We start from the raw sequence: 24,862 nt of genomic DNA, 5'->3' as shown, positions 1-24,862 counted from the left end.
CCCCTCCCATAGGTTCATCGTTTTTGTTTTTACTTAAATACTATATGAGTGAAATCACATGGTATTTGTCTTTCTCTGACTTATTTCCCTTATAGCATCATATACTGTAGCTCCATCCACATCACGGTGCATGGCAAGACTACATTCTTTCTGATGGCTGAGCAATACTCCGGGGTGCGTATACACCGCAGCGTCTTTATCCATATTCATCAGTCTAAGGACGATTGCACCCTTTCCATAGTGTGCCCACTGTTGAGAATGCTATCAACATCGGGGAGTATGTACCCTTCAAATCAGTATTTCTGTATCCTCTGGGTAAATACCTAGTAGTCCAATTACTGGACCGTTGGGTAGTTGTATCTTTCACTTTTGGAGGAATCTCCATACTGTTCTCCAGGGTGGCCACACCAGTTTGCATTCCCACCAACAACGCAAGAGGGTCACACCCCTTTTTCTGCATCCTTGCCAACGCCTGTTTTTTCTTGTGTTGTTAATTTTAACCATTCTGACAGGTGAGAGGTGGTATCTCACTGTGGTTTTGATTTGCGTTTCCCTGATGATGAGTGATGTGGAGCATGTTTTCATGTGTTTGTTAGCCGTCTGGATGTGTTCTTTGGAAAAACGTCTATTCAAGTCTTCTCCCCATTTTTTGACTAAATTATTTTTTGGGGTGTTGAGTTTGATAATTTCTTTATAGATTTTGGATACTAGCCCTTTAACCAATATGTCATTTGCAAATATCTTCTCCTATTGTATACTAGGCTGCCTTTTAGCTAATTAAGACTATTAATTTTAAAGTGAGCCCATAGAATCCACAGGACCAAGGGGAAGGCAGAGGGCTTGTCTAGTGCATTTGGCTTGCACAGAACTAATGTAGACCTGAAAGGACTTTAGGCAATGTTTACTTTTGATTTAGTCTGAAATACAGATAATTTGTCCATGAACAGGGCACTAGCTCCTGTTGTTCTTAACTGCCAGTTACAATCACTTTAAGCCCAAATGTTTATAATAAAAATGTAAAAGGCCTCATTCATATCAGACATAAGTTACAAAACTTTCTTTTAAAAATACATGGAAGATATGAAAACTCAGATCTGAAATTTTATATATTACATACATTCTGATATCTCAATTTTACTGAATTTTAAAGTGTTTTTGTTTGTTCTCTAGAACTAGAGATCTTAGTGTATATCAAGTTCTGTTCATTAAAAGCCAGATTCAATTAGGAAAAACTCTAAGTGGACCATCAGTACTCCTGCACAGGACCTGAAAACCCTACCCTGCCTTAAAGGAAAGTACAGATGTGTGAAAAAAGCAGTGATTTCTGTGGGCCTGAATCAATTGCCATCCATTCCATCTTCGGTATTTTATAAACCACGTACATACCAGGTTTTAGTTGGCCCCAAAAAGCAGCAGTAACAGTCCCAGATACTATAGGCCTTTTTCCCCTTTGTTCCTGGCTGGTTTTCTCTCTTTTGCCTCGCCCCCATTTTTCTGGCTTGGTAACATCAACCTTGGTCTCCTTCAGTGCCAGTGATCTTCTAGACTGCTCTATCTTGGATTTGGGTTCTGTTTGTTTCTTCAGGTCTGAAATCCCCAGGTATCCTGAGAGAACTTTCCATTTCAGTCAATGGGCTGCACACTGTTGGGAGTGGGTGGGATTAAGCCACTGTCTCTCCCAGGGATGGATGTAAACTTTACTGTTTAAAAAGTGAATTGTGGGATCCCTGGGTGGCGCAGCAGTTTGGCGCCTGCCTTTGGCCCAGGGCGCGATCCTGGAGACCCAGGATCGAATCCCACATCCGGCTCCCTGCATGGAGCCTGCTTCTCCCTCTGCCTGTGTCTCTCCCTCTCTCTTTCTCTCTCTCTGTGACTATCATAAATAAATAAATAAAAATTAAAAAAAATAGAAAAAATAAAAAGTGAATTGTTGTTTTAGAGGTAGTGCAGTGTGGGGCTGACCTACAACCAGCGGTATCGTTCATCAGGCGAGCACCAGGTGAGCACCAGGGTCATGATGATCATCATCTGTCAGATACTCTCCATTTGAAAAGCCAAAGTACCTGTGCTCCATGAAGTGACCACTGTGACGTGTGCAGCCAAGGAGGACTGGGCCCCTGTCCTAGATAGCCTACATAGGGGCAGACACGTGTATCAGGTCGTCCTGCTGATGGAACATCACAAGCTAGTGGCTCAGAGCAATACACATTTATTCTCTTATAGTTTGCGAGGTCAGAATCCAAAGTAAGTCTCACTGGGCTAAAATCAGGCGTTCAGAGCTGTGTTCCTTCTAGAGGCTGCAGGAGAGAATTTCTTTCCTTGCCTTTCACAGCTACTGGACTACAAACGCGTTCCGTGGCCCGGGGCCCCTTCTCCATCTTCAGTCAGCAGCAGAACACCAGCGAGTCCCTCTAATGCTCACTTTCCCGCTTCCCTCTCTCACTTACAAGGAACTCTGTATTACATTGGGTCCACCTGGATAAACCAGGATGATCTTTCCCATCTCAAGATCCTTAATTTTTGCAAAATCTCTTTTGCCATGTGAGATAATTTACATGTAAAAACATTTACAGTTTTTGGGGATTAGGGTATAGATATCTTTGGCAGGGCACTATTCTTTTCCCCAATTTTTTTTGTGTTAAAAAATATATATAGTAAAATTTACCATCTTATTTTAGGTGTGCAGTTTGTTGGCAATAAATATATTCATAATAATGTGCAACCTCACCATCAACCCTCCCCATAACTCTTACATCATGTAAAACTGAAACTCTATGCGCATTAAACAATACCTCCCCACTCCCCCTTCTGCTGGCAACCAACATGCTACTTTCTGTCTCTATGACTAAGTACTTCACGTAAGTGGAATCATAACAGAAGATTTAGTTTTTTGTGATTGGCTTATTTAACTTAGCATAATGTCTCCTCAAAGTTTAACCATGATATAGAATATTTAACCATTTCCCTATTTTTAAGGCCGAATAATACTTCATTGTATGTATACACCACTTTTTATGTATCCAGTCATCCACTGATGAACACTTGGGTTGCTTCTGTTTTTGCTACTGTAAATAATGCTTCTATGAACTCAGGCATACAAATACTTCTTTAAAATGCTGTTTCCAATTCTTTCAGATATATACTCAGAAGTAGAATTGTTAGATCATGGGACGCCTAGGTGGCTCAGCGGTTGAGCGTCTGCCTTCGGCCCAGGGCGTGATCCTGGAGTCCGGGTTCGAGTCCCGTATCGGGCTCCCTGCATGGAGCCTGCTTCTCCCTCTGTCTGTGTCTCTGCCTCTCTCTCTCTCTGTGTCTCATGAATAAATAAGTAAATAACTAAAATCTTAAAAAAAAAAAAAAAGGAATTGTTGGATCATATGGTAATTCTATTTCTAATTTTTTGAGGAACTGCCATGTTTTCCATAGCAGCTATATCATTTACATTCACACCAACAATACACAAGTGTTCAAATTTCTCCACATCCTCACCAACACTTGCTATTGTCTTTCTGATAGTAGCCATCCTAATGGATATGAGGTGGTATTTAAAAACTATAGTTTTTATTTGCATTTCCCTACTGCCAGTAATGTTAAACTTCATTTCATGGGCTTATTGAGCATTTGTGTATTTTCTTTGGAGAAATGCCTATTTAAGTATTTTGCCCATTTTTAAAATTTAAATTTAATTAACATATAATTTACTATTGGTTGCAGAGGTAGAGATCAGTAACTCATCAGTTGTATATAATACCCAGTGCTCTTGACATCACATGCCCTCCTTAATGTCCATCACCCACCCACCCACTTCCCCTCCAGTGACCCTCAGTTTGTTTCCTATGATTAAGTCTCTTACAGTTTGTCTCCCTCACTGATTTCATCTTGTTTTATTTTTTCCTTTCTTCCCCTATGATCTTCTGTTTTGTTTCTTAATTCCACATATGAGTGATATCATAATTGTGTTTCTCTGATGGACTTATTTCACCCAGCATAATACCCTCTAGTTCCATCCATGCCATTGCAAATGGCAAGATTTCATTTTTTTTTTTTTTTTTGATGACTGAGTAGTAGTCCGTCCTGAGCCACAGGCAGATGCTCAACTGCTGAGCCACCCACATCTTCTTTATCCACTCATCTGTCGATGGACATCTGGGCTCTTTCCATAGTTTGGCTGTTGTGGACATTGCTACTATTAACACTGGGGTGCAGGGGTCCCTTCATATCACTACATTTGTATCTTTGGTTGCCTAGTTTTTAATAGTGTTTTTGTTTTTGTTGTTGAGTTTTAGGAGTTTTCCATGGTTTCTGGATATTAATTCCTTATCAGATATATAATTTGCAAATATTTTATCCTATTCTCCAGGTTGCCTTTTTACTGTGTTGATACTGTCTTTTGACATATAAATTTAAAACATTTTCATGAAATCCAATTTGTCTACTTTTTCTTTTACTGCCTATGTCTCAGTGTCCTATCCAAGAAATCTTTGCCAAATCCCACATCCTGAAGCTTCTGCTCTCTTATCTGCTGAGTTTATTAGTTTTAGGTCTTTGAGTTATTTTAAGTCATGGTGTTTGAAAGTGTCCTTCATCCTTTTGCATGTGGATGTTCAGTTTCCCCAGCACCACTTGTTGAAGAGATTGTCCTTTCCCATCCAATGGTCTTGGTACCCTTGTCAAAAATCATTTGTCCATATATGTGAGGGTTTATTTCTGGGCTCTCTATTTTGTTCCATTGTTACACATGTCTGTCTGTCAGTATCACACTGTTTTGATTATTATGGCTTTGAAGTAAGTTTTGAAGTCAGGAAATGTGAGTCCTCCAGCTTTGTTCTTCTTTTTAAAGATTGTTTGGTCTATTTGGGGTCCCTTCAGATTCCATATAAATTTTAGGATCAGCTTTTTTATTTCTGCAAAAAAAAAAGTCTTAGAGATTTTGTTAGAGATTATATAAAATATACAGACTGTGTTGGGGAGTAATGACTTCTCAACAATACTGTCTTCCAATCCATGAATATGGAATGTGTTTCCATTTATTTATACCTTCTTTAATTTCTTTTGGCAAGGTTTTGTACTTTTCACTGTATTAGGCTTTCACTTTTTTGGTTAAACTAATTCATAAGTTTTTATTTCTTTGATGCTATTGTGAATGGACTAATTTTCATAATTTCCTTTTTGAGATTGTTCATTGTTAATGTATAAAAATGCAACTGCTTTTTCTGCCCTGGCTTTATATTCTCCTATTTTGCCAAATTCGTTTATTAGTTTTAACAGGTTTTTCTTTCTTTTTTTTTTTTTGGTGTGAAATCTTTAGTGTTTTCTACATATAAGATCATATCATTTACAAACTGAGATAATTCTTTACTACTTCACTTCTGATTTGGATGCCTTTTATTTCCTTTTGTTGCCTAATTGCTTTGGCTAGAAATTCCAGTACTATGTTGAATAGAAGTGGGCATCCTTGCCTTGTTCCTGATCTTAGAGGAAAGCTTCTAGTCTTTAACCATCACTATGATGTTTCCTGTGGGTTTTTTATATATGATTTTTATTATGTGGAGGTACTGTCTTTCTATTCCAAGCTTTTTGAGTGCCATTAAAAATTATTTTAAAGATTTTATTTATTTGGGGGGCAGTGTGTGTGTGCATGAGCAGGAGTGGTGGCAAAGGAGAAAGAGAGAATCTCTCAAGCAGACTGCACGCTGATCATGGAGCCCAGTGTGGGACTCGATCTTACAACCCTGAGATCATAACCTGAGCCAAAAGCAAGAGTCAGACGCTTAACTGAAAGAGCCATCCAGGTGCCCCAAGTGTTTTTATAACAAAAGAGTGTTTGAATTTTGTCAGATGCTTTTTTCTGTATCAACTGAGATGATCATGCATTTTTGTTTCCGTCATTCTGTTAGTGTGGTCTAATTACAATGACTGATGTTCATGCGTTGAACCCTTTTTGGATTCCAGGAATAAATACCACTTGTCATGATGTATAATCCTTTCACTAGGCTGCTACATTTGGTTTGGTAGTTTTGTTGAGCATTTTTATATCAATGTTCATAAGGGATATCAGTCTGTGATTTTCTCTCTTTGTAGTGTCTTTGTCTGGCTTTGGTTTCAGGGTAATGCTGGCCTCAAAGAATGAGTTACAAAGTGTTCTCTTTCCTTCAATTTTTTTGGAAAAAACTTGAGAAAGATTGGTGTTAGTTCTTTAAATATTTGGTAGAATTCACTACTGAAGCCATCAGCTCCAGGGCTTTCCTTGAACATTTTTGATTACTGATTCAATCTCCTTACTAATTATATAGGTCTATACAGATTTTCTATTTTTTTCTGATTTAGTCTTGGTAGGTATTTTGTTTCTAGAAACTTATCCACTTCATCTAGGTTATCCAATTTGTTGGCATATATTGTTAATAGCACTCTCTTATAATCCTTTTTTATTTCTGTGGAATCCATAGTAATATTTCCACTTTCATAACTTCTCTTTTAAAAAAATATTTTATTTATTTATTTATTTATTCATGAGAGACACAGAGAGAGGCACAGACACAGGCAGAGGGAGGAGCAGGCTCCATGCAGGGAGCCTGATGTGGGACTCGATCCCGGGACCCTAGGACCATGCCCTGGGCTGAAGGCAGGCACCAAACTGCTGAGCCACCCAGGTGCCCCCCACTTTCATATCTTTTCTTCCCTCACCTTTATTCAGGTATAACTGACAAAATTATAACTTATTCAAAGTGTACAACATGATGATTTGATAAATGGATTCACTGAGGGGATCCCTGGGTGGCACAGTGGTTTGGCGCCTGCCTTCAGCCCAGGGCGCAATCCTGGGGACCCGGGATGGAGTCCCACGTCGGGCTCCCGGTGCATGGAGCCTGCTTCTCCCTCTGCCTATGACTCTGCCTCTCTCTCTCTCTGTGACTATCATAAATAAAAAAAAAATAAAAAAAAAATGGATTCACTGAAATGATTCTCACAGTAAAGGTAAGACATCCATTACTTTACATGGTTATCTTTTTTTTTTTTTTGGTGGTAGAATGCTTAAAGTTTATGCTCTCAGTACAATTCAAGTATACGATCTTATATTATAACTACAGAAAACATAGAAGATTTCAAGAATCTGAGTGTGATCCTTGTGCAGGGGCCGGCTAATCTTCTCTGTATTGTTCCAGTTTTAGTGTATGTGCTGTCAGAACGAGTGCCCCATTTTCATTTCTGAGTTTAGTAATTTGAGTCTTTTCTCTTTTTCACTTCATCTGGTTTAAGGTTTGTCAATGCTGTGGCTCTTTTCAAAGAACTCAAACTTTGGTTTCATTGATTTTTCTCTAGTGTTATTTTATTCTCTATTTCGTTGATCCCTGCTATAATCTTTATTTTCTTCCTTCTGCTAGCTTTGAATTTAGTTTGTTCTTTTTTCTCTAGATGCTTAAGTTGTATAGTTAGGTTGTTGATTTATTTCTTATTTTTCAATGTAAATGTTTACAGTTGTATACTTCCTCCTTAGCAGTGATTTTACTGTGTCTTATAAGTTTTAATATGCTGTGTTTTCATTTTCATCTTTAAGTATTTTCTAGTTTTCCTTGTGAGTTTTTCTTCAATCCATTTGTTGTTTAAGAATGTGTTGTTTAATTTCCACAAATTTGTGGATATTTCAATTTTACTTCTGTTATTAATTTCTACCTTTGTCCTGTTATGGTTGGAGAAGATACTTTGTCTTTTTAAATCTCCTGAGACTTCATCTTCAGCCTAACAGACAGTCTATCCTGGAACATATCCCAAGTATACTTGAGAAGAATGTGTATTTTATTTTTGTTGGGTAGTGTTCAGGAGAGGCATTTTTTCTGCCCACCACAATAGGACTAGTTACTCACGATTCATTCATTTATTCAATAAATATTTGTTGAAGACCTATTCTATGACAAGCACTACTCAAAGCACTAGGATTCAGCAGTAAAATCTATGCCCTTTACCTGATAAAGCTTACATTTTAGTGTAGGAAGACATAAGGAAAAAATACACAATATATGTAATATGTAGTATGTCAGGTGTGCAAAGTGCTACAGAGAGCACGGGACATGGCCAGGGATAAAGAAGTAGGTCAATGTGTAATACTATTTTATACGGAGTGGTTGGGAAGCTCTTTCTAAGGTGTTAAGTAAGCAGAGTTCTACAGAAAGTGAGGAAGGAAGCCATGAGGATATCTGAGACCAGGCTGTTTTAGATAGAAAAGCAGCGAGTCTCAAGTCCTGGAGTCAGGAACATGCAGGACATATTCAAGAAACAGCAAGGCCACTGTGGCTCTAGCAGATTGAGTGAGTGGACGAACAATAGGAGATGAGGTCAGAGAGGTAAGGAAGATCAGATAGGGTCTTACAGAGCACTGTAAGGACATTATGGATCTCACTGAATGAGAATGAAAGCCATTGTAAGGTTCTGGGCAGAGGAGTGACGTATCTGACTTTGGCTTAAAGATAATCACTATAGCTAATTGGTTGAAAAGCTTTTAGAAGAGCCAAGGCAGAAGCAGGGAGGCCAATTAGGAGGCTGTTTGAATTATTCAAGACGAGATCATGGTGGATGAATTAGGCTGGTAGCTATGAATGTGGTGAGAAGTGCAGGAAAGCCAACAGGGTTTCCTAATAGATTGGATGTAGGTGTGAGAGAAAGAAGAGTAAAAAAAAAATGGCTCGGTGGATTCTGACCTGAATAACAGGAAGAATGTGGCTGCCATTTACAGAAATGGGGAAGGCAGGGCAGCCTGGGTGGCTCAGCGGCTTAGTGCCACATTCGGCCCAGGGCGTGATCCTGGAGACCTGGGATCGAATCTCAAGTCGGGCTCCCTGCATGGAGCCTGCTTCCCCTCCGCCTGTGTCTCTGCCTCTCTTTCTCTCTCTCTCTCTCTCTCTCTCTCTGTCTCTAATGAATAAATAAGATCTTAAAAAAAAAAAAAAAGAAATGGGGAAAGCAGTGGATAGAGCATGTCTTGGGAGGAAAACCAGGAGTTCAGCTTTAAGCTTGCTGAATTCAAGATGCTTATTAGACCTCTAAGTGGAGATAATGAATTGGAAATTGGATAAAATGAGCTTACCAAGGTTAGCTATTTTTGTCAGTTTTGTCTCTAGGGCTTAGAACAGTGGTCTGACACATAGCCACACAATGAACATTTGTGAATGACTGATTAAATAAACAAGTCTAAGGTCAGAAGAGTGGTTGGGCTTGAGGTATATGGGAGTCATCAACACGTATGTACACGGTATTTAAAGTCAGGAGCTCATCCAGTAAGTGAACACAGATAGTGGTTTGAGGATTGAATCTTGGGATATGTAAACATTTAAAAGTTGGGGAGATAAGAAAACAGCAAAGGAAACTAAAACAGAGGAACCCATGGGGTAGGAGGAAGATGTGGTGTCTTAGAAGCAAAGTGAAGATAGCTTCAAGAGAAAGGAAGTAATTATTAAAAAAGTTTAAAAAATAAATGAGAACTGAAAAAAGGATGGAATTTATAGAAATGAATGTTATATCCTATTTTTAGATTTTTATAAAAACTAATCGTATATGTTTATAACAAGAAGAAGCTATGTGATGGGGGCTGGGATACAGCTCACAGTGATAAGCTGGGGAAGAAGGCTTAGCAAATTACCTGCCTAACAGTTCAAACCAGTAGAGAGTTGTTTATCAATGAATACAACTCAATTTTGGCTGAATTAATAGGAGCACAATGTACATAGCCAGAAAAGTTTAGTCCTGCTCCACTACCCTGGAAGTACTGGGTCCAGCAATGGTACCATACTACATTCAGGACACTTTTGTACCAGAAAGTTCTCTAGGAAAGTGACTTATGTGGTATAAGTATTTGGGAACAGTGTCATCTGAGGAATATTTGAAGGATTTGGAAATTCACCTCAGAACTAGAGGCTGTAAGTCATTTTCAAACTGAAGAAGTGTTCTGTTGTTACTTATGACCCTAGAGAAGAGACATTATCTGAAAGCAGGTATTAGATAAACTCATGAAAATCTTTCCAACAATTAGGACATTCCAAAGTTCAATGGGATTTTGGGGAGGTATTATATTCTTCCCTATTCTGGAAAAAGTGGGGGATCACACCCATCCAAGTGGCAGAGGGTACTCAAACGTCAGCTGGGCATGGAACACAATGATGTCTAAGATTCTGTTCAGTCCTAGGATGTTATAATAGCTGCGAATCTACTTTGAAAATTACACCCTCCTGTGCGTGCGTGCACGTGCGCGCACACACACACACATACACACACACACACACGCCCTATAGGTTGTTTAATGCAGATCTAATTGTGAGCCCCACCGAAGGGAATGTGGATGGCTTGGTGCAGATGTGAGAGGAAGAGAAAACTGAAGGTGGGAAAGATGTGTGTGTGAGCATTTAGGATATCTGGACATTTGGTTAGAGAAGAGAAAAAAAAAATAGGGACGGTTAAAAAGTAAGATTATCAAGTAGGGTGAGGCTGGCTAATACTTGGGAGGATTCCCAAAGTGCCTGATGATGAGTTTCAGCTGAACTGCTGAAAAGGGGGGCTTCTGAGAAGCAGCCTTTCTGGGAGGAGAAGTAATAGATGATGAGAAGAGATGGACATTCTTGCTGTTTAGAATCAACAACCTGGAAGAGGCTGGAGAAAGAGGAAGGCCGGGACACCCATGGGAACAGGAGGGAGAGGGTGAGGCATTAAGAAGAAACCGGGTTCTGGCAGAGGCCTGAATGGAGGCCTGAATGGAGGCCCAAGAAAGTGGCAGCTGCAGAGGTGACGGCCTCAACCACAGGTGGAGGGAAGGAAGGGCAGGGAGGAGCTGGGAGGGGAGGATGCGGCTCTGGGTGGCTGGCGACAGGCTCCAGTTCTGCAGCTCGGACCCGCGGGCTAGGGCTGCTGTCCCAACAGGCCTCTCCGGCAGGACGTTTCCGATCTCCTAACTCCAGCTTCCTCATAGTCACCGTAAGCAGGAGGGCCTTGTGCTGATTTTGGCTAAGCTTGCGCATGTTTTGGCTTCCCCTATCTTCAGAATTTGGCAGATAGGCTGCAGGAGCCCTGCCCGGGGCCCTGCCGTGTGGCCAAGCGAAGGCAATTGCTTCTGCTGGGTGAGCAACTGAGAGGCAAAACGGTCGTATCGGGGCTGCGTGAGGACAGCAGTGCCCTCCTGACGGATCTTTGCTGCTTCCAGCCTTGCACCTCCGATCTATTCCTCACAGAGGAAACCTAATATTTTTACTTTTTAAGTAATCAGATCTTGCCACCCTCTGGCTTAATATCCGCGAGTGGCTTCCCGTCACACACAGAGTAAAACCCCAGCTTCTTCTCTCTCTCCCTTTCTCTGGCACAGTGCCGAGCACGCAGTACAAGTTGAACTGTAGCGATGACACGGTCATCGTTCCGTCCCTATGAGTCAACTAAGGCTTTATTATAAGCAGGGGTGGATCTTTCGAAACCTCTAAACTAGCAATCGATACAGAAACAGCCCAGAAGTTCCTGCTCTTGTATTCTTCTCACTCTAGAGCTGAAGCGTGTGGCAATCACTCTTCCGTATCACTCTGGAGGCTGCCCTGCTCCCTTGGCAGGTGTGGGCAGGGTTGGTGGAAGGAACCTCACAAGGAGCTCTCAGCCCGGGACACATAACAGGTACTCAACAAATGGTCCTTCCTTTATGCTTAACTTGCTGAAGCTTCTTATATTTACTTCATTCCCTGACTCCCAATCTCAGAAAGTCTTTTGTCGAAGGGCAGTGGCTAATGACTACAACTGGTTTACAAGTTAACGGAAGTGATGTCAAGAGACAGGGTGACAACACCAAGTATGAGACCGCACAGAGAAAAGAAGACAGATGAGAACAGGATATTGGAAACACATTTATCTTCAGGGTAGGCTGGAACGCGGCAGATCTATTTTTCAAACACAACCACAGCAATATTTCTAGTCCTATATGCTCTTCTGGGGCCTCAGGTTCCCCGTGAAGAGGAGGGGTCTCTTTCTCCTCCTTTGAAGTCCGGGTTTTGGGGGGGGTGTTGTGACTGTCTTGATGAACAGAATGCAGGGGAAGTCATGCTGCATAACTTCTGAGGCCAGCTCATAAAAGGTGATACGGTTTCTCCCTGGGTCTTCGCCAAGATGCTCCTTCTTGGAACCTGCCACCAGGCTGTGAGGAAGCCCAAATTAGCATCTGCAGAGTGACCAGATGGAAAGGTCCTCAGCTAAGAGCCACACGAACCACAGACATGTGTGAATAAGCATTCAGACGACTGATTTCCACTTCTAGCCTTCCAACTTCAAACCTTCTTCTATCTGAGGCCTGGATATTGGGGAACAAAGATAAGCTGTTTTCTATGTATCTGGACAAAATTCCTGACACAGAGAGTCTGTGAGATTAATAGATGGCTTTTTTTTTAACATTTTATTTATTTATTTTATTTTTATTTTTATTTTTATTTTTTTTTAAGATTTTATTTTTTTAATGTAATCTCTACCTCCAATGCAGGGGTTGAACTCACAACCCTGAGGTCAAGAGTCGCATGCTCTACCACTGGGCCACCCAGGCACCCCAAAAGATGGTTGTTTTATGCCGCTAGGTTCCGGAGTGACTTGTTATCTAGCCACTGGTACGAAGAGAAGAAAAGCGAAGGAGAATATGTGGAAGGGTGAGAACACAGAAGTTCGGGGAGAAGGGCAGAAGTAGAATAGTCCGTATGCTGCCCAAGAGCAACCGGAACTGGTTTAATAGGTCACGGGAGGAAAACAGGTCATGAGAGACTGTTCTAAGCATTAAAGCTTATCAATGACACAATAGGTTCCCTTAGTAAGTAACGAGGTCCCTGTCAGAAGAGAGATTCAAATACAGACCAGCTGGGGCTACAGAAGAGATTCACACATGGACAGAAGACTGGATTAAGGTAACGTTAGGGTTCCTTCCAGTCAACAAGACGTGACAACAGGTTGGGTCTGGGGAGCAGGGAAGAGGGATGAGACGGAGATGACTGCGTCTGGAGTCTGAAGATCATATATAAAGAGGACTTAAGAAAATTCCTTCCTGTTCCTTTCACCTCTTGCCCAGGTGAGTGTTCGTGGTCCCTCCCACCTTCCATCTCCTGTCTAACATGTTCTCCATCAGGTAATGTTCCAAAATATGCTTCTCAGCACATCACTTTCCTGATCAAGGCTCCTGATGACACCGCTGCCACCACACCTCAGCAAGTCACCGTATGGAGTTCGCGCAGTATTTTTACATCTGTTGTCTCAGTCGAACCTCCTAGCAACCTGGGATGCACTAAAGTCACACTGTACACATCTCACAACCCAGCTCATGTGCTCTGTTCGTTCCTCCTAGTTCTCTGCCACGATGTCTCGGCTTTAGCTGTTTCTGCATCTGCCTCTCAACTGTAAACGTTCCAACCCTTCCTATCGTTCAAGGCCCACAGTAAGTTTTAGTTGTTCCAGGAAACAGCCAGTGCAGCCAAGAGTGGTCTCTCCTTCCTTTTAACTCCATCAGTGATGACGTAGCAACAGTACCGGTGTTTATGAAGCAGGTAGTATGTACCAGGCAGCGTCTAAGTGCTTTGCATGCTGTCCTGTGTCCTCTGCACCACTCGCTTCGACCGCGCATCTCGGTGTAGGTGTCTTACTTCCTCTACTAGCTGCCGAGGTCCTTGAGGACACAAATGATGTCTGAGTCATTTCTGCTTTCTCCCAAGCTTAGCACAGGGCCTGGCACAGAGCAAGTGCTACATAAATATTTGTTTAATGCATGAGTGAATAATTCAGGCAGGCAGAGTCAAAGTTTACCTTTGCTTGAACAAATGGTTTTCAAGCACCCTTAAACACTTGAGAAGCACTCATTTATATCCACATAGTTAATGAGCTAAATTATAAATCATTCTTATCTTTTTATGACACAGTTTCCAGGGACTTTGGCTAGAACCCGTTTTGTCAGTGTAGTTTACGGGTATGAACCTAAGGGCCACAGATACATAAAACAACAAACTCCTTTTTGTGTAAATATATTCTAGAATTCAGAACAGTCTTCTCCAACCAATCAGAATTAGCTAGGTTTTATTCTGTGCCGCCATAAGGACTGTAAACTCGTTCAGTGTGGCCCCCCTGCTTCCTGGCCCTCTCCCTATAGTGCCTCGTACAGTTATGGAATCAGGAAATGACTGCTAAGTGAAAGGCCTGTGTTGGCTGCAATTTATAATCACTCATTACGGTTCTGATCCTATTAGTTCAGCTAAGGAGTCCACACTTAAGGGGGCTCCGTGAGTCTCAGCCAATTAGGGTTGCTGAGAGGCTGCCCTGAGGTTTGAAAACTGTCCTTTCCTCTTCACAGCTTAAAGGACCGAGAATGGAAAAGGGGTAGCAGTAAAGCCAAAGAAATGAGCATTTCTGAAAGTCCTGTTGCAGATGCTTGAATTTTTTAAATGATTAAGAACTGCAACTTGTAAAAAGTTCTTGGACTCACACCCACATTAGGAGTGATCCTAATGGAAAACCAATCCTTTCCCCAGAAGATTGCAATGTCAATTTTTACTTGAAAGCAAGTTCGAAACCAAGCCTGGTACAAAAAAATCATCAGTCTTTTCTCCCCCACCTTGAAGCAAAGACTAATAACATGGCCTCTGCCACCCAAAGTGTCTTTCAGAATACCTGGGTGAAAATTAGAAGATTAAGGGCACAATAGGAGAGGAGCAAGGCAGCCCCGCTGTAATCCCCGCCACAAAGGCCGGGCCACCAGCAGCCGAGCGGTGTTTACCCAGCAGCCTGGGCAATCCGGCTTAGTGACCCCAGGATTTTCCAGCTCCCCAGGAGCCACGTCTGCGGCGCCTCCGGCTCCTCATTCCGGCTGCACACACGAGAGCCGTGACCACGAGCCTTCCGCACCTCCCTGGCTCTGGCTGCCGGGCCTGATGGCCGAGCGGGCGTCACGTGGTTGCTCCCCCTGACGACAACCACCTCCCTCCCCACCCAGACACAGCTGTGACCTCAGAGCTGTGTGCAAAGTGTGTCCACGGGTCGTTGTAGTCGATGGCAGAGAAATAGCATTTTCGTGGAGAGCTGGGAAGTAGCATGAAATGGTCTCGTAAATATTAGAGGCGAACTCGTCTCAAGGGGAGAACCGTCCTGTGTCCCTGTGGCTTGGTGGCGTTCTGGAAATGCTGGGACGAAGGACGAGGAAGAGCGGCGATGAGGGATCCTTCCTTTACCTCATTCACAGAAGCAGCCACACGGATCCTGCTAAGAATTTCCAGGTAAACCAAGCCAGGAAATCACCTGGACTTTTTTCCTAGAATAATCTGCTTTTGTAGCAAGGCCTACTAAGAGAAATTTGTTGAATAACTAAAGTCGGAGAAGGAAATCATAGTGGGAAAATGGATTGAGAATTCTTAAAAGCTGGGGCACCTGGGTGGCTCGGTGGTGGCCCGGGGCCCTGGGATCCCACCTTGCATCGGGCTCCCTGCCCAGTGAGAAGTCCGCTTCTCCCTCTCTCTATCCCTATGCCACCACCTGCCCCCCGCCCCGACTACTCATTCTCTCTCTCTCAAATAAATAAATAAAAATCTTAAAAAAAAAAAAAGATTCTTGGTACACCTGGGTGTTGCTACAGTTAAGTGTCTGCCTGCCACTTGGGTCGTGGTCCCAGAGTCCTGGGATGGAGCCTGCTTCCCTCCCTCTCCCTCTACCTGCCATTTCCCCTGCTTGTGCTGTGTCAAATAAATAGAAAAAATCTCAAAAAGAAAATTCTTAAGAACCACCAAGAGTTAATCACTGATTTATTTAAAATCCAGTTGTATATGTCTATAAAAACAATACACATATATGCAAAGACTTTGGTCTCCTTGGGTAGCCCTTAGGCATATTTCCTCTATGGAAAACTGCTCATCCCTAATTTGGAGAGGATATCATCTATCACTCACAGATTTCAAGTCAGAAACCTGGGAGCCATTTAAGGTTCCTCCCTTCCTTTTACCTCCCACGTCACCAAGCTCTTTGCCGCCTCTCTTACGCTTATTCTTTCTCCTCTTCACGTGTTTGCTCCTATTTCCGCTGCCCCCACGGGCCCTCAACATTCCCCACGTGGCTCCAAGCGTCTCTCTACGATTCCTTCTGCCTCTGGGGTCATGCCATTACGGTCCTCTGTACCATAAATCTGATCTGTAATCATAAATCTTCAACAACTTCAGTGGCTTTCTGCAGCTCCAGCGTAGCACCTCAAGTTCTAGGAGCTACCATCATGGGGTTGGTGTACTGCTGCGCCTCCTGCCACTCCCCGTAGTCGCCCCGCCGCACGGCTACATCAGACTGAATGAGATGTCCCTCGTACAGTCCAGAGTACCCTGTGCATCCATGTCTCTTGGTCTGGGCTGCTTCCAGACCAGACCCTGAAATAAGGCTCTGGGCACAAGTACTTTATTTGTGAGGAAGCCAAGGACAGAAGGGGGAGGGAGAAAGCCCATCAAGGATGGGTTAGTGCCTAGGTTGGCACTGGCGCGCCCTGACCCACCGTGCAGAACACCCCTCGGGGCTCACCGAGGCGGGGGAGCGGGGACAGAATCCACCCATGTGTTGCTGGAGGGTCACTCCCGGAGCTGTTAACTCTCCTGCACTTGTAGCCAACAGCTCCTTGTCCAGAGAGTATCCTCAGGCAGAGAAATACAGGAATCCATTGGCAGGTGACCTCCAGGGAGGCCAGAGGCACCCAGAACGTCTGCTCTCTCACACAGTGCGCATATTACGGCCCCTTCTGTCGCATCCTTCCACTTGTCTTCCTGGGTCCTTTACGATTTAGTCCATCGCCTCCTTTCTTGACCTCCTTGGGAGAACATCCTCTTCTGCTGCAGCTGCTAGTTTACGGGTCTGCCCTGAGGCCAGGCTCTGGGCTCCCCGAGGCGGTATCTTGGGTCCTTGTCCTGGTGTCTGGCCCAGGCAGGAGCTCTGTCAACGTCCACTGGAAGACGACATGGCTGAGTGTGTTACAGAGAAGGGGATCCTGTTTTCCATATACGTAACTGAGAAAATCTCCAAAGAAATGAGAAGTATGGGATCCCTGGGTGGCGCAGCGGTTTAGCGCCTGCCTTTGGCCCAGGGCGCGATCCTGGAGACCCTGGATCGAGTCCCACGTCGGGCTCCCCGTGCATGGAGCCTGCTTCTCCCTCTGCCTGTGTCTCTGCCTCTCTCTCTCTCTCTCTGTGACTATCATAAATAAATAAAAATTAAAAAAAAAAAGAAAAAGAAATGAGAAGTATGCTCCTACGATTTGAATCATGCAAAGTCAAGCGTGTAGGTGAGAGCACTGAGGCAGGAATCCTGGAGGCTGGTTCCAGTTTGGCTCCGTTGCTTTCCCTATAAGAGGGAGCGCTGGGAATGAGCTCGAAGCTGCTTTCAAGCCCCAGATTTCAAGCGACTAAATCTGCGCAGGTGAAAGCGGGAGCCCACCAACTCACCAACCACATATGGAAATGCTTAGGTGTGGGGCACTCATCTGGATTTAAGGGAAGAACACAGGTAACGAAGACCTGAGATGCTGGCAGGTTTACGATGCTGCGTGATGAAAAGAAGCGCCGCGGGAAGGGGTCTCCTGAGTGAGGGAACCCCCCAGGGAGCAAGGCGGCTACTGCCCGGAGCTAGCCAGGGCACGGTTGACCCCACGTCGGCAGGTGCCAGGCCCGGAGTGCGGCCCCATGACTGCTGCCAGCCTCCGGTGATGCGGGGCCACCTCAGCGTATTTAGGTTACAGACCCACAGACAGCCACGTCCTGGGTTATCATCTAATCCTGGAAGGCAGCTCCGTCTGCACTGCTAGGAGGGAACGCTGAATATAGGCCGTGCTTGGCTTCCCGGACGTTCAGGTAGTCTCAGTCTTTCTAGAAATGTGACTGGGGTAGAGGTGGGGTGCAGCGTCCTCTGTGTAACAGTCTAAAAAACTGAGGAGGTTCATTTTAGAAAGCAAATTCTTTTAGAATATTCTGAACGTAGTCACTGGCATTCTGTGTACATAGAATATGGATGGATATTTCTTGAAGCAGCTAGACTTTAGAAGTTTCAAATTTTTGATTTTTATTTTAGTTTTAATTTTCTTTCTTTTCTTTTCTTTTCTTTTCTTTTCTTTTCTTTTCTTTTCTTTTCTTTTCTTTCTTTCCTCCCTCCCTCCCTCCCTCCCTCCCTTCCTTCTTTCTTTCTTTTTAAATTTATTTATCTATTTATTTGTGACACACACACACACAGAGAGGCAGAGACCCAGGCAGAGGGAGAAGCAGGCTCCATGCAGGGAGCCCGATGTGGGATTTGATCCCGGGTCTCCAGGATCACGCCCTGGGCCGATGACAGGTGCTAAACCACTGAGCCACCCAGGGATCCCCCAGTTTTAATTTTCTTCTTGACAAATCCTTTAAAAACCATGTAGTTTTTTCTCGAACAAATCAATGGCATAAAAATAAAGGCAGAGGGGAAAGGGAACTTTTACAAAATTAAAGAGACTTAAGGGACGTAACAACCAAATGTCACCTGAAATTGGAACTGAATCCAAGAAACTTATGGTAGAAAGACGCTGAGACAGTGGAGAGCGGTGAACAAGGATTAGGTAGGTACCCCACAGGATTATCGCTTATTACACCAGGTGTGACAATCTGGGGCACTCGTGTTCAACACCTCAGAGGCGCAGGCTGAAGTACTGTGGGTGAAATGAGTACCTGAAAGTTGTTGTAACATGCTCTTGCCGTAACCTCCCTCTCCCAAAACAAAAAACCAACAAAACAAAACAAAAAACCCAGGGGGTGAGTGGGGGGATGAAATAAGACTGGGAAAATATTGCTAATAGTTGGAGCTATTCGTTCTTGTACTCTCTCCTTCTGTGTATGTTTGAAGAGTATATGAAATATAAATAAACAGGGTTGCAGTAAAAAAAAAGTTATACGTGGGGTGTCTCGGTGGCTCAGTCAGTTAAGCATTTGCCTTCAGCTATTCAGGTCATGATCCCAAGGTCCCAGGATGGAGCCCCCCCATCAAGCTCCCTGCCCAGCAGGGAGTCTGCTTCTTCTCCCTCTGCCCCTGCCCCCGCTCTCCCTCTCTCTCTGCCAAATAAATAAATAAATAAATAGAATCTTTAGAGAAATTATATGTAGTGCTATTTAGATTTAATTATAAGAAAGTTATTTTACTGAACATTCTTTTTTTTTTAAATTTTTTTTATTATTTATTTATGATAGGCACACAGTGATAGAGAGAGGCAGAGACACAGGCAGAGGGAGAAGCAGGCTCCATGCACCGGGAGCCCGACATGGGATTCGATCCCGGGTCTCCAGGATCGCGCCCTGGGCCAAAGGCAGGCGCCAAACCGCTGCACCACCCAGGGATCCCCTGAGCATTCTTAATACGCCTGAGGGCTATGTCATATTCCTATTAGAAACACTATTGCAATTGGGGGGGTTTCCTCTGCCCTCCCCAAGAGAGCTACTGCTTTTGAGGGCAGTTCACAGGATGGGGCGAGGCGTCTAATGAGCCTACCAGGCCAGCAGCTGTCCCTGGCACGTTGGCTATAATCACGCCCATAGAGCCCCCAGCCCCCTAGTGGAATACAAACAGGCTCATTAAGTGACTCACCTCAGAATACCCATGAGCCCCAGCTGACCAGTGGGCTGCTTGTAACGGGGCACAGGTACCCAAACCAAATCCCATCCGTTCCCATCCCATCCCCCCTCACTTCCCCTTAACTACACCCCCCTCCGCCCCCACCTCACGGCTAACAGTGTTTCCTTTGCTGTCCTGCTCGCTGCTCCCTTGCAGTGTTTTCAATAAACTTCTGTGTCCTTTGTCCTGCCTTGGGTGAATTCTTTCACTACCCATGCCGCTGGCCTCTACCTGATTCGGTCATCCTACACATAGGACAAATGTAACTCGAGGGAGCTGGCTTTTTGGATGGTTCCCTTTCCTTATTCATGAAGGCATCTTGGAGAAAGAGACAAAAGGGGAAAATACACAACCCTAGGAGGCAGTTCGTAAAAGCATGTGAATCCAGTCATGGACACCAGGAGAGGCCGTGCTGTATTGCGCTGAGGGTCTGGCTTGGTCTGGTGCAGGCTTTGTTACTGACTCACTGACTCCAGGAGAATCACTGGATTCCTTTGAATTTCTGTGGAAGTGGGACTGGATGACCCCTAAGATCTCTTCCAGTAATGAAGTGTAGTTAAGTGTAGGATACCAACAAGAAAAACAGGCTCTAACCGGAGCATGTAGCCAGGGAAAAACAAGAAACAGAAGGCTGGTCTCATTATGGGAGACCAATAAGGACAAAGGTGACCTAAAGAAGAAAAGAAGCCAACATGACCACTTGTATTCCTATGAAATGATACCAAGATGCGCAAAATTTAAGGGAAGCTCCCAAAGTTGAGTCCACATTGATATCAAGTAGAAGCCTTACCTTCTGGTGACAGCAAAGCACAGTGTGCACATTCCATGCAAGAGTTCTGCAGCGTGCTGCAAAAATGTGGCCATCTTGGGATTCTCGTCCACTGGTCCTTGCACCGAGAGGAAGCAGCCATGAAGCTTGTTGATCAGACCTATGTTCACCACGTAGCTAGATAAAGGGGGAAACGTGTGTTATCAGTCTGCATAGACTGGCAATAAAAACTTACCTTCAAAGGTAAGTTTTAAAAACACAGGCTTAGACCCCGCTACCAAGCAAGCAACACAGGTTTGGGTAAAGCATCTCAAGTAATACTTTCCTTAGATTTAGTCCTGAATAATCAACTATTTCTGTTAAGTGATTCTCTTGCCTCTTTTGGTTATTCTGATGCTATTTTTCAAGGAAGATGAGCAAAAATGACTATCTGATCATTTTTAGTGGTCTAAAGCATCTGTCCAACAGTTGAACTGATTTATAGTTACCTCAACACTCTTGAAAAGCAATACTTTTTAAAAGTACCAGAGAGCCCAATTTGCTAGAAGGTAGGGGTTCAGAAAATAAGATGACGCTCTTGTAACAACCTAAATTTCTTTTTTTTTAAACAACCTTTTACCATTTCTAATGCCAACTATAGATTCTCTATTTTTCAAAACCCTATCACCTTAAGAGTATAACAGTGAGAATCTAATTGCTTTCTGTTATGCAAAGTACCAGTGTTGCCAGTTGACAATAACATTTAAGAAGTCACTTTCATCTTTTCAGCCCATTAAACAGCTTTCCAGAGCTGTTTATTAAACTGGACCAAAAATAATGGCTCTTTTATTAGCCTGCAAAACAGCTATTATTGAAAATAGTATTTTAAGACTATAAATGACCTTGTAGATAAATCAGCCTTAGCTTAGAGATTGTATACGGACTCAGTGCTGCTGTATTTACATGTATGAAAAGGTAAGACTTCGAATACAGCAATTCTGAACATCAACACGTTAACTTTTAGCAATAAATGCAAAGGAATTGATGCTTCTGCTCACAAGTGAACTATGATCCTCATCACTATTCATTTGCCAGTACCCCTTTTTGTAAAAGTAAGGAAAATCTGAGGAATAATTCATGTTTGGAGCTTTTTCCAAGTTTACTACTTAGAAGGTGCAATATAATGGCCCCCCTTTTCTCCTCTTATATTAGGAAATGTATTTACCTGGGCTACTGAATATCTCCTACAGATTTAAAATTGGGAAGTATGAAATGGTTACCACCAGATCTTTATCTTATAATGAAGGAAACCGACACACTGACATATGCACTCAAGGTATTTCCTTTTGTTTTTTTTTTCTATTTGATTTTTTTCTCTATATGACTGACAGTAAACTGAATTTCATTCAACTATTTTAGGCATTTTCTATATCATGGAAAATGTCTTTGTGGGCATTATATTTTAAACCTTTAAAAACTGTATTATTGAGCAGTTTTAACATAACCCCCCCCCCAAAAAAAAAATTACTAGGATAACAGACTCCCATGCATTTACCATCCATCTCTGACCACAATCAACCATGGCCAATCCTCCCCATCCACACTATCTTGCATAATGGATAAGCAAATCTAAGTCATTATGTCATTTCATTAATAAATGTTTGTATCTCTAAGAAACAAGAATTTAAAAAAACCACAATACCATTACAACTGAAAATAACAGTAATTCCTTAGTACCATCAAGTAACTAGTACTCAAATTTCTAAAAGTATCATAAATGCCTTAACATTTTAAATAGCTGTTTAAAAATTAGGATTCAAATAAGAACCACACCTTATAATTGGTTACTATATCAAACTCTCTTCTTAATCTCTATGTTACCCCTCCAGCTCTCTTTTCTTCCTTTGCAAATTTATTTGTTGATAAAACCTGGTGGTTTATTTTAGTTCCCACAATCTAAATTTTGCTGATTATATCCCTGTGTTGTCATTTACCGTATTTTTTGAACTATGTATTTCCTGTAAAATGATCTAGATTCTAGAGGTCCGATTGCATACATGAATATCATTTTTTTTTTAAATGGGTGAATAATTTTCTGCCAGTGGAATATTTTTAGAGTTTCTGGTAGTTTTCAGCATCCATCACTATAAACCATGTTGGGATGAACATTTAAATACAAATCCTTGCCAGATTTCAAGTTACTTTCTAGATGTAGGATTATAGAGCCAAGGAGTATGCAGATTTTTAGAGTTCTTGATATGTACAGCCCCATTACATTAAAAAAAAAAAACCCTTGCATCAATTTATAGTCCTACCTATAGGGTATGAGAAAACCATATTCACTGTGTAGGGATTGGCATTACTATTCCCATTTGATAGACGAGGAAGCTGAGGCTCAGGAAGAGTGAATCAGGAGAGATGTAATATCCTGATGTCTTCTGACTACTGATAAGAGTGTCCATATACAAGATGAAAAGCTTTAATGTGGACTTGGAATGTATATCCTGGGAAACATGATTCTGTGAATTCTCCAGGAAATGAGCCTCTCCATTTGTTTTACCATTTGAAATTTAAAATGGGTCCCTCTGTAGCTTTTGCTACTAGGATTTATAAGCTGAAAGATGAAGCTGAAACCCCAACTGAAATGTGGTGCAAAGGGGTTCTATTTCTGACCTAGGTTGAGTAAACTCATGAAATTTCATGGTTTCAACTATCTTCAATATGTTAATAACTCTTTCCTATCTCTGTGATTACTTCTTTTCTGAACTTCTTTCTAGAAAGTCTAGGTTCTGGATATTTCGTCTTGGGGGTTCCAAGACACTTCCACCTAGGTATGTTCAAACAAAAACTCATCATCTCTTCTCCTGAGATCTCTCAACATTGTCTAATTGAATGTCACCAATTCATCCCATAAATGATTCAAGAGATGTGTGGATAACTATTTGTAATCATGCATTAATCCATTCAATCATTTCTAAATATGACACTGATACTAACCTCAAAGACCTCTTAAGGTAGAAACTGACACCTAGCAATTTCTATAAGAGATATGTTCAAAGTATTATTTACAGTTTAGCAGGAAGGCCTAATTTTGGCTCAATGAATCAGGTTATTTCAAATCTAAATGCCATTACCAGTATTCTGGAGGCTGAGAGACAGAGTTTGGGTCATATATTTTTGAGGGGTGGAGATCTAGCTGCTGTAGTGTGTTCCAGAGGCAGTGAGCTTCTGGACTAAACAATATGAATGGCTCATCATTTTGATAGAGCAGCTCTTGATTTTGATAGATATAGTAGATCACCAGTTGTGCAGTGTTTTTTCTGGGAGTATTCCCAGAGATCTAGTCTAGAATCCACTCTTTCAGTCCTTGCAACAATTTTTTTAAAAGATTTTATTTATTTATTTGAGAGAGAGAGAGAGAGAGGCAGAGGCAGAAGCAGGCTCCATGCAGGGAACCCGATGTGGGACTTGATCCTGGGACTCCCAGATCACACCCTGGGCCAAAGGCAGGTGCTCAACTGCTGAGTCACCCAGGTGTCCTGCAACAATTTTTAAAAAATTGTTCCATGTAAATACTTTCTGCCTGGGACGCCTGGGTGGCTCAGTGGTTGAGCTTCTGCCTTCAGCTCAGGGTGTGATCCTGGGGACCCGGGAACGAGTCCCACATCGGGCTCCCTGCATGGAGCCTGCTTCTCCCTCTGCCTGTCTCTCTCTCTCTCTCTCTCTCTCTGTGTGTGTGTGTCTCTCATGAATAAATAAATAAAATCTTTAAAAAAAAATCCTTTCTGCTTAAAGTAGTTTTGTTGGTTTGTCTCCTACAAATGAATTCTGATTATAACAAAGGCCAATAAACAATGTTCAACCTCACTAGTGATAAACACAATGTAAATGAAGATGACACAAAATACCACTTCACACATATCAGACTGGTAATTAATAAGTGTGCTAACATAAAACAGTGATAAGGATATAGGGAAATGGAACTCTCAACCATTGCTCATGAGAAATGAAATTTGTATAGTTACTTTGTAAAAACGATTTGGCATTACTTTGTAATGTTAAACATACATTTATCATAGCATTCATAAATTCCTATTGTAAGCATGTAAACTCAAGAAGCTCTCAGGTGCAAAAAAAAAAAAAAGATTTCTATAAGGCTGTTCCTACATCATTGCTTGAAATGGTGAAAAAGTAGAAATTATTGCTCTCAGGTGGAAAATGGATAAGCATTGCTACTATAAACATCGGCGTGCAGGTGTCCCGGCGTTTCACTGCATCTGTATGGTTGGGGTAAATCCCCAGCAGTGCCATTGCGCTATTGCTGGGTCGTAGGGCAGGTCTATTTTTAACTCTTTGAGGAACCTCCACACAGTTTTCCAGAGTGGCTGCACCAGTTCACATTCCCACCAACAGTGCAAGAGGGTTCCCCTTTCTCCGCATCCTCTCCAACATTTGTGGTTTCCTGCCTTGTTAGTTTTCCCCATTCTC

General features: G+C 42.5%; 1 protein-coding gene, 1 long non-coding RNA gene and 1 other non-coding gene across 12 annotated transcripts in view; 1 reads left to right on the top strand and 2 right to left on the bottom strand.

The window, feature by feature from the left end:
• The window catches only part of SCAPER (S-phase cyclin A associated protein in the ER), a 431,009-nt gene that overhangs the window by 37,273 nt on the left and 368,874 nt on the right, over positions 1-24,862 (bottom strand). For all 10 annotated transcript variants that reach the window (XM_072809831.1, XM_072809829.1, XM_072809834.1 and 7 more), the window contains one exon: positions 20,417-20,572. In XM_072809831.1, coding sequence (XP_072665932.1) covers positions 20,417-20,572 — 156 coding nt within the window. The remainder of the gene's footprint in view (positions 1-20,416; positions 20,573-24,862) is intronic.
• Positions 7,088-7,193, bottom strand: LOC140623393 (U6 spliceosomal RNA). The gene has a single exon (XR_012023014.1). It is a non-coding gene; the product is annotated as a U6 spliceosomal RNA (small nuclear RNA).
• Positions 14,088-24,862, top strand: part of LOC140623361 (uncharacterized) — a 94,487-nt gene continuing 83,712 nt past the window's right edge. Inside the window, exon 1 of the long non-coding RNA XR_012022993.1 lies at positions 14,088-15,251. This is a non-coding gene — a long non-coding RNA (uncharacterized lncRNA). The remainder of the gene's footprint in view (positions 15,252-24,862) is intronic.

Source organism: Canis lupus, chromosome 32, assembly GCF_048164855.1.
Source record: "Canis lupus baileyi chromosome 32, mCanLup2.hap1, whole genome shotgun sequence".
Taxonomy (NCBI): Eukaryota; Metazoa; Chordata; class Mammalia; order Carnivora; family Canidae; genus Canis; species Canis lupus.
This window is presented reverse-complemented; position numbering and strand designations above follow the sequence as displayed.